This window comes from Crocodylus porosus, unplaced genomic scaffold (assembly GCF_001723895.1).
Source record: "Crocodylus porosus isolate Cpor-Errol unplaced genomic scaffold, CroPor_comp1, whole genome shotgun sequence".
Lineage (NCBI taxonomy): Eukaryota > Metazoa > Chordata > Crocodylia > Crocodylidae > Crocodylus > Crocodylus porosus.
Window position 1 is genome coordinate 1,722,448 of NW_017728947.1, and position 10,038 is coordinate 1,732,485.

The window sequence follows — 10,038 nt, forward strand, 5'->3', positions numbered from 1 at the left end:
TGCACATACCATGGCCCAGACTGCCTCTGCGACTGGGCTGGGCGGGATTGAGGGACCCACCACAGGCTGGGCAGAACCTCTTGGTGGGCTGGATTTGGCCTCCAGGCTGTATGTTGCCCACCCCTGCTCCTATAGTGTAAAGGAATCTACTGCTTTTTTTCCTTTGATTTGTACTCTGTACTGAACTAGCAGCCTGAAAACTGCATATTAAGAACTGTCAGATGTATACCAGGAATCTCATTCATCCATTCAAATAATTTTTTCCTGTTATGCTTAAGGAGACTTTTTTAATCTGTGTACTTTCAACATGCAAAGAAGTTTTAGATGGCAAAACCCATCTTCATACTAACGTTGGCAGAGTTCTCTCAGCTGAATATGACTTTCTGGGCAGTTACTAAATAGCTGGTAGAATTGCAAAACAGTTTCCTGTTCTTTTTATCCTTAAGAAATAAGTGAACTTACCATACACTAGTGTTCAGTAAACTTATACAAAATCAGTAAGACATTAAAGGAATGCCTTTATTAAAAAAACCCACTAATTTTAATTGGAATCGTCAGTGTATTGAGCAGCAGATGACTTGGAGAAGTCATGAGTCTGACTCTCATGGGATAGAGTAAATAGTTCAGCAGCTCATTAACAATATGGTGCAGAACTATTTCAGATGCCACGTTAATTTATGGCTGAGACCAACATTTTCATATAAGTTTTTATACAGGTGTATGGCTTTGGTGCTTAACCCTCAGGCTCTGGTGCTTTGTCATCCAGCTGGCATATTTGTGGTAGGGTCTCATGGGCCATGACCCTATATTAGGTTGGATGCACAAGGATAGTGTGGGGCCCAGTCCCAGCATGTGGGGGTGGTGCAGAGCTGATCCAGGCACAGGGAGCCAGAAGGCTGATTCTCACTAGTGTATGGCCACAGACTTGTATGAAGATACAAAAACTTTTAAAAAGTGTAAGAGGGACCACACTTGCTTCTGGCTCTTGCTATACATTTGTAAAGCTTCAAGGATTTGGAGCAATTGCATTAAACGGTTTAAAAAGCTTAAGCTGAAAGAAGTAGTTTCTCTCATCTGAGACTGTAATCTGTCCTCCCTTAAAGGTGCTGACATCACACATTCCTAAGCAGAAGGGTGGTTGTATTAAAATACTTGTAGCAGTTGATTTACTAGGGAAACAAAGAACCCAGTTTCTAAACATGAATCTAAAGGGCAGAAATTTCTTCTTGAAACATTCTTTAAGGAAGGAGAATAATTTTGTGGTTAAAGCACAGAACTTAAGGCCTGACTGGTTCTCGGACTGAGAAAGAGACCAAGTAACTAATCGTCTGTTTCTTTTATCTGGTTAAAAGTTCTATTGTGCAATGTTGGTTTAAAAAGCAGTGAGCTGAAGTGTGGCAAAATTCTTAATTTGAAAACTATGGAAGCTGTATTCACAACAGTCCTAACTTTATCGATGGACCCAAGCACTTTTTGCATCTCAAATTTTTGGTCTAAATTTTACACTTTTATAAAAGCAAGGTTTCTCTCTAATGGGTGCTCTATGTGCTGCTTCTCATAGTAACATTTTAAGTTACTGCCAAATAAAATATGGAACAGAATAGTGATCTTGCACACAGTTCAGTGTTCTGTGGTGCCTAGCCATCTAAACGCATTTTTTCAAAGGAAGTAAAATGTCTTCATTCGGTGATTCGCATTTTAAAGGTCAGTGTTCTAGTAAAATGGCATAAGGTGTGGGTAGGGAGGGTTGCTTTGTTTTTGAGAGGTAGTTAGCTGTGTTTGTCTGAAATCGGGCAGAAGGCATGGTGGTTAATCCACCTTTATGCTGTGCATGAGATTTAGTTGGTCTATAAGCTTTTGTAAGTAGTGGCTTATTCCATCAAATTCTATCTGATGGAGTAAGCTGCTCCTTATGAAAAGCTTGTGCATCCCTGATTCAGTTTTGATATGGTGCAAATCTACTGTCTTCTACCTTGTGTTACTAGTTACTGATACCTTTTTGTGACCAGAAAAGTGGAAAAACATGGAAACAGGCCCTATAGCTGAAAATAGGACTGACCTACAGATAAACTTTTAAGGGGGTTTATTAGTAGGGAAACTTCAGTGCCGAAATGGACAAACAGTATTATTTATAATAATTAGCCATAATTGTAACCCCATATTCGGAGAACACCTTGCTCTTGATCCGTCCCTGTTCTGATCTTGAATTGAACTCATGCTGAAATTTAGTCCACAGTTAAGCTTGCATTACAGGAGGCTGTAACATGTATTGTTATAATACAAACAGTCTTATAAGAATAGGTGCTGCTGACTTCTTCTTTTTTAATAGCTAGCATGCTGTCTATTGCCTCTACACAGATCTCACAAAATTGTCAAAGGTGTTGCTTAGTCTTATTGTTAACAACAACGGAAAACTCAAGTGCATGGGGGTTGGTTATTCTCCCCCACCCTGTTTTTCTTCCCAACCCATTTCTCTGCAAAGCTCTTTATCTCTTCTCAGCCTGAAGGCAGAACTAATAGTGCTCCACTAACATGGTGTTGGAGCCCAGACACTGAAATGCTGCTAAACTTTTATGAGCAAGAGAAAAAATATATTGCAACTTTTAATGGGAACTGCATTTTAATTTCTTATATTTTATTGACATTCATAATGTTCCTAATTCACCCCTCTTGTTCTTGAACTCATGGTCACCTTAGTGGTGACTACAGAGTTTTGAGAAATGCTGAGTAGTGTAACTTAAATAGTTTTTAGCTGGATTTTAATGTATGCACAAATAAAAAGTATAGGTAGTAGACATTCAAATCAAATGGGCATGTAAACTAGCCTTCTGATACTAGCTAAGGATTTAAAAGATCTTCCCAAAAGGGACCAATATCAAAGCAATGGTACTGAAATCTCAAGATGGTGAATCTAACTTTGATATGCTATGGAGGGTCATAGAACTGGCAGAAGTAACTGAATTTACTCACTGCTGTCCCAGTTCTAAGAGTGATTTGAGGCATTCTCACCACTGCTAAGATGCTGGTTTGTGTGCTTTGACAACTTGAATTTCAGCCTGGGAGGGAACACATTTCTGAGTAAAAACTTTGCAAAATAAGCTTGCTAAATACACTCTTTGGACTAAAGTATGAAGATTGAAATGCACTTGGGAACTGGGTTATTTTAAATCCTAACAACTTTTTTCCAGTGTGTGTGGATTTCTTTGGTTAAGTTCAAGGGTATCTTAAAGACCTAGGTGGCTAGGTCAGGATGTTCAAGATGTTGCCTTGGCTGTGTGGTGACAGTGTTAGTCTAAAATGTTTGTAGCTATGATGTTTCATGCATTCTTTGCCAAGACTTGTCTGCTTAAGTAATGCTCTCTGTAAAGCTCTGGGGGGAAATTACAGAATAGAAAGCCTCACTTAAATATACAGTAATGGACAGCTATTGATGTGCAGATAGGGTAATAGACTCAATTGTGGGACAGGTCGAAACAAATAAATATTTACAACAATAGGTGGTAAAGAGCCAGTGCCAAAGCAGCAATGTGTGTATTGTTGATGCAGAGCTGTGTATTGATACCCACTTATTCCTGTTAATCATTCTGGCTGAGGTATCTGCTTAAGCTAAATAAAGTGCACAGCTTCAGTTCTTCTTTTTTTTTAAAGCTACCTGCCCATCTAATTCAACCCCAAACCTGCCCCCCCCCCAACTTAAAAGTAACAGTGATATTATTTTATGCATTTTCCAGCCTCTTGCTTTGATCTACCCAGTCAGTTCTTGTTGAAGGCTCCTTCCTTGAGTTTTCAGGCAAATAATGTTGTCTTATTGCTTGTCGCTGCCTCTCTTCCTGTTGCAGGCTGCTAGACCCATGTGGATCATTGAATTTGGAAATTGATTTACTGTACCACCTGCTCATACAGCACCATGATTGCTTTAAATGGTGGCTGGTTTTGGGGTGGGAGGCACTGAGCCATTGATAGGTGCGTTTTGTCAGAAGGTTGTACTTATCTTGTGAAAGGCCAATATGGTACTGAGCTGTACTAATAGGAGGAGCACTTGCAAATTAAGGGAAGTAATTTCATCTTGCTCTATTAGGTACTAGTGAGGCCTCACCTGGAATAGTGTCCACTTTTTGGGTCTCATCAAGAAAGATGTGGGCAGATCAGAAAGTCCAGCAGAGAACAAACAAAGTGATTTAGAGGTGTGAGAAACATGCCTTCTCAGGACAGACTGGAAGAACTAGAGTTATTTAGTTCGGAAGAGAGAAGACTGGGGTTTGGGTAGAATCTTTGAAGTCTTCAAATACTGGAAGGGTGGTGTTACAGATACCTTCTTCTGCTCCCCCAGTGGGTGCTTGCTTGGGACCTCTCCAGTTCTGTTTGGTGTCTGAGTGCCCCCTGAAGCCAGCCTAGGCTTTGATTCCAGAGTAGGGGGAGAGTTCCGAGTCCTTCCAGCTCCCTGAGACCCTGGCCATTTGGCTCCTGACCCTCTAGTTCTGTGGCCTTGCCTCCTGGGAGCTTCCTTTCTGGACTTTCATAGACAGCAGGGCTGGAAGGGACCTCAGGAGATCATTGAGTCCAGCCCCCTGCCCAAAGGGCAGGAAGTCAGCTGGGGTCATAGGATCCCAGCAAGATGAGCATCCAATTTACTCTTGAAGGTGTTCAATGTAGGTGCTTGAACCACCTCCGCTGGCAGGCTGTTCCAGCCCTCGGGGGCTCGGACAGTAAAGAAATTCTTCCTTATGTCCCGCCTGAAACGGTCTTGCAGGAGTTTGTGACCGTTCGACCTCGTCATCCCTTGGGGCGCTCTGGTGAACAAACGTTCCCCCAGATCCTGGTAGTCACCCCTGATAAACTTATAGATGGCCATCAGATCACCCCTGAGCCTATGCTCTTCCAGGCTAAAGAGTCCCATGTCTCTCAGCCCATCATCGGAAGATCTGTTTTCCTGCCCTCTGATCATGCGCGTGGCTCTTCTCTGGACTCTCTCAAGCTTCTCCACATCCTTTTTGAATTGTGGTGGCCAAGCTTGACTTGTCTCTAGATAGGGAAAAGCATGCGCCAAAGTTCCAAGCAGACAAACAGCTCCTCATTAATAAAGGTTCTTATTGGAGCAAAAACACCCAGTCTGCTGTTCTCTGCCCCCTCCAGAGGGTTAAGCAGCCCCTCTGTCCCCAGTCCAACCCTCAGTCCAGAGCTCCCCCAAGTTAGCTCTTGGAAGTTCACAAGCCCCAAACTGCCCTCCTATCCCCCACCTTGTTGCATTAACAAAGCCTTTAAAATGTCCCATGCTGGAGGTCCATATGGTCTCCTCCCGCACTAGGGCTGCTGTGAGACTTAGAGACTCTAACCCTTCATTTTCCCCTGCATCAACTGGTCAAACTGAGGTATGAAAAGTGAATACAACACAAATCAATCTATGAACAGATTTTAAAACTGAAATATTATAATAAAACCCTAGTCTGTCACAGGTGGCTATAAAGATGGTGATAGACTAGGTCAGGGATAGGCACCCCCTGGCACATGTGCCAGACCGTGGCATGCAAAGGCATCTTGCTTGGCACTTGCACCTCGAGGAAGGGGCCAGGGCTGTGCTGCCACAACCAGAGATTGGGTCCCTTGCCATCTGCCCTTGGTATGCCAACAGCTTACAAGTTGGGGTTGTGAGTGTTTGGTACTGCCCAGAAATGTTGCTGACTCCTGGACTAGTCTGTGTTGATGCAGGGGACAGGAAAGGAGTTTTGGCCTTGTATTGCAACAAGGAAAATGCTTAGTTTTGAGTAACAAAAGACTTCCTGATTGAGGGTGGTGAAGGCTTGGACTAGGCTACCCACAAAGGTTGCGGTGTCTTCATCCTTCAACGTCTCTAAAAGCAGTTCAGACAAATGCTTTAATGGGATAGTGTAGTCAGGGATGATCCTGCTTTGAGCCATGGTTGGACTAAATGACCTGAGATCTCTTGCAGCCTTACTGTTCCAAATAGAGGTAAGGGAAACTAGCCTTCACTGCTTCTGTCTAAAAATGAAGTGGCAGCTAATTTTCCAGCAGAGTAACAAGGTCAACAACTGGTATAATGCCGATTTGTGTATTGCATGTTTATGAAGCTTGAATAGTTTTGTGTAGCTAGGAAAAAGTTGCATCATTTTAGTGGCAAAATACAACCAGTCTTTATGAATAACTATGGGTGGCTTTCTTCCCTGTTAAGCAGAAAATATTTGTATGTCTATTCTTGGAAAACAAATGCTGTGAAGTACAAATTGTACTGGTAAGGCAGTTTCCTATTAATATGGTGTGAACTTAATCCTTCTACAGCAGTACTTTTATATTCTTTCATGCAAACATTCTGTTGGCTTGTAACTGTCCTTTTTTGCGCTGTGCTAGAGCCTTGTTCTTCATTTATTGGGTTTATGTACAGAATTTTTTCTGCTCTATGTTCATACCACTTTGCAATAGCTCTAAGGTCAGGCTCTCAAAGGCTGCTAATATTGCCCATCCACTAACGGATAATCAATATGAAAGCTGGCTGTGTATTAAGGACTTTAATTGTAGGAGGTCTTTTGCAATGGCATAACAGAATTCCTCAGGGACCTTTTTTTGAGGGTAATGCCAGTCTGACTAAATGGAAAAACTAAAAAGAAAAGCCACAGTCCTATGTTGGTGACTTTTTTTTTTTTTAGGTTTTTAATCTGTTAAAATGTCTCTGAGTTTTTGGTTGTAGCCGTGTTGGTCTTAGGACATAGGCAGGCAAGGTTCTTTGAGTGGATGTGATTAACTTTTTTTATTAGACCACCTGAGTAGTTAGAACAAAGTTTAGTCAGTTTTTGGGTGCAGTCACCCTTCTTTAGGCATAGGGAGTATCTGCTGGTCTGAGACTCTACACTTCTAGCTTCTCTCATTCCTTGGAGTCTCAGACCAGCAGGGGTTCTCTGTGTCTAAAGAAGGGTGACTTGTGCCCAAAAGCTGCTAAGAACTCTTTTTTTTTTTTTTTTTCAGCTACTCATTTGGTCTAATAAAAGATATCACATCCACTCAAAGAACCTTGCCTGCCTAAATGCTCTGACCCATTCCTGCTACAAGTTGCAGTTGGTCAAGGATGTCAAGGATTTCTGTTTTAACTTGCAGCCTAAGTATGTATGTTCTGTCAAGGACCCAATGTTCTTGTTGGCTTTCACAAAAAAATGGAGAAACTAATACGTTCTAAGGAATATAAATCAAAACTGAAACAAATGGAAGAGGTGAGCTTCCACATGTCTGGAGAATTTGAAATAAGTTTTGTGATAAGTGCCCTTGGAACCATTTCAGCATAGGTTCTTTAAGGATAATGCAGTTCCTGTATAAAATTTTCACATTTTGTATAACGTGACATTTGTTTTTGTTCCGTGACATGTGGAAACATCTGCTGCTTGTACGCTCTAGATGGATGATTAGTGGGGGGTAGGGAGCAGGGGAACATGGTGGAATAAATTAGGGAGCTGTTTGAAATGCCAGGCCTTGATCTAGTGTTTCTGCTCTTTTTCAGGCAAAAGCAAAGAAGCAGAGATAAAGAGAATAAACAAAGAACTGGCAAACATTCGGTCAAAATTTAAAGGTAAGTGTGTTTGTGCCAGTATCAGAAATCAACTCTGGGCTAAATTATTTTCTCTGTGTGGCCATCTTTAAATCAGTGGTTTTCACCCTCTTTAGTTATAATAGCTGTAGAGGGGTGCCTTGACTTCGGCATCCCCGCCTGAGAGCCACTGTTATACTGTCTTGTCTTGCCTCCAGTGGTTCTCAACGAGGGCAGTGTTGCATGTTCCTGCTTGTATTGGGTTTTTCTGATTGACTGAAAGCATGTAGGAGCAGAGGTGTAACTAATGAGTTGTGCCGTGGGCGGAACTGCCCTGTGCCCCTGAATTTGTTTGGGGGTGGCAGAAGGGAGGAAGGGGGTAGGTAGGGAAATAAGGGTAGTCTTACTACCCTGGGCATCCCTGCACCTAGGCCAGACACTGCAAATGCCTGCAAGCCAGTGCTTTATTCCTGCCAGAGCCCTTCCCAGTCTGACCCCTCGTGCTCCTGGAAAGAGGGATATGGGACAGTCCCACTTGCCTGGTATGCCTGTTCCCAGATGGAGCATGTAGGATTGGACTAGGAAGGGCTGCAGAAAAGCATGGGCTCCAGCTCCATCTGCTTCTCAGGAGCTGTGGGGCATTTTAACCTGGCCCCAATAGCATCCAGCTTGCAGCACCCTGGCTGAGAATTGCTCTTCTAGACTATGATAATTCATCTTGCATTTTATCTACTGTAACTTGAATGCTAGGCTCCCTTTTGTCATTATGGATTGCAGTTGCTCGATCATCTAGCAAGTAATCCTAAATCTCGGATTGATATGTGGCTGTATATAACCACTAAACTAGCAGCATATTTCTGTAGAGGATATCCTTTTTGGGTTATCTAAGTAACGTAGCGGTTTCAAGAAGAAAACTTGGTGTAATGCCTTTAAACTGAGTGTACCATATCTCTTTTTTAACGTGGCTTGTAGTATTATTTTCAATATAAGGCAGTTTGTCTTGGGTTTTAAGTAGCAGATGATATTTAATTGTCAGTGGGAGTCCTGGAAATAACTGTTCTGCATCTCAATTTTTTTGTAGTATAAACATGGTGCCTTGTATTTTGGGGAGTTTCTAATGGTAGCTGTGGTGTTTGAGTAAAAAACAAAAACAAAACCAAGTTGCTCTGAGGCTGGCTGTTCATGACTAGATGATGTGTAACAGGGTGGATGTTGTTTGGTACAATCTTTCTGTCAGCTGTTACTCTAACAATGTCTTCCCCTTCATAGGGTCCTGGTTCTAAATGGAACAAGTGACTGTTACTTAAATAGAAACCTGAAGTGTTACCTTGTCTTATTCTTAATATTGGCTCTGAAGTGTGTTTGCAGGCATGTCATTGGTTTCTGAAAAGCTGCTGGATTGTTCAAGCCTAACAACAGATTTGGTTGCCACACTTTTTTCCCTTTGCCCAGGGGAAAAACACTCTTTTTTTTTTAAAAAAATCTCTTATTAGAAAAAAGGGAGTTCTGTGAAATGTTTTATTTTTAAAACCAAACTTTTAATTGGAGATTTTAAACGCTATTCCAAAAAAACCATGTCTTGAGGGTTATGCAGCTGAAGCTTGAAAACAATTCTGCATGCAGAACTGGTTGGCCTCTTAAACTAATTGATGTTTATGGTAATTAGAGTTTGAACTTCCTCATTTGTGTATAATGTGTTTTCTTTGTCTCCCCACCCCAACTCAAGGTTCTTTTGTGCAACATGGGCATGTATCTTGCATGCAATGGAAATTCAAAAGAAATGACTAGGGAAGTACCTTCTGAGACCGTGCCTTTTTTCCAAAGGTAAAATCGAAGCAGTAGAAAACTTGCCGTAGTCTTCCTAAGGGAAGGAGCTAAAACCGTACTATGATCTGCATATAGTGGTGAGGAAGTTGGGTACGACTTTACTAGTTATCAGGGGCAACTGGCAAATGTTACATTCTTTCCTCTGGGGAAAAACTATTTTATTGCAGGACAAAGTACAGTTGTTCAGATGTACATTGTCCCAGGACTTTTTTTCTAAAGGTTCATGGGATAAAAAATGCGGGCAATTTGTCCTGGGATGTTCCCCGTTATGTCTGAGCAGTTGGGACTTCACCATTGAATTGGTGGGAGAAAAGCAGCACTGAATTCAGCCACCCATTAAATCCTGATTGGAAGGGTGATGTGCATACATGCCAGTCGGGGGGCGGGTTCTGTTGAGGACAAATGCAACTTTTGGTCCTAGTCTAGCTGGGCGTTTTGTACACACCATGTTTTTTGCCCTCTCTTGCGCTGCAACAGCGTAACTGTTTTGCATGAGTGGCATTTCAGGACACCTTACAAGTCTTTCTGGTGCATTTAAACTAAAACTCCTCAAATGTAGTATAGTTTGGCTTGCCAGGGATTAGTGTCACATCCCTGTGACCAGTGGGGTCCCTCAAGGCTCTGTCCTTGGACCCGTACTGTTCAACATCTTCATTAATGATGTGGACATTGGAGTCAGGAGT

General features: G+C 42.1%; 1 protein-coding gene across 5 annotated transcripts in view; it reads left to right on the forward strand.

Annotated features, from left to right (window-relative positions):
* LOC109320799 (AP-2 complex subunit alpha-2) overlaps positions 1–10,038 on the forward strand; it is a 621,923-nt gene that overhangs the window by 20,903 nt on the left and 590,982 nt on the right. For all 5 annotated transcript variants that reach the window (XM_019551064.1, XM_019551065.1, XM_019551067.1 and 2 more), the window contains exon 2: positions 7,502–7,570. In XM_019551064.1, coding sequence (XP_019406609.1) covers positions 7,502–7,570 — 69 coding nt within the window. The remainder of the gene's footprint in view (positions 1–7,501; positions 7,571–10,038) is intronic.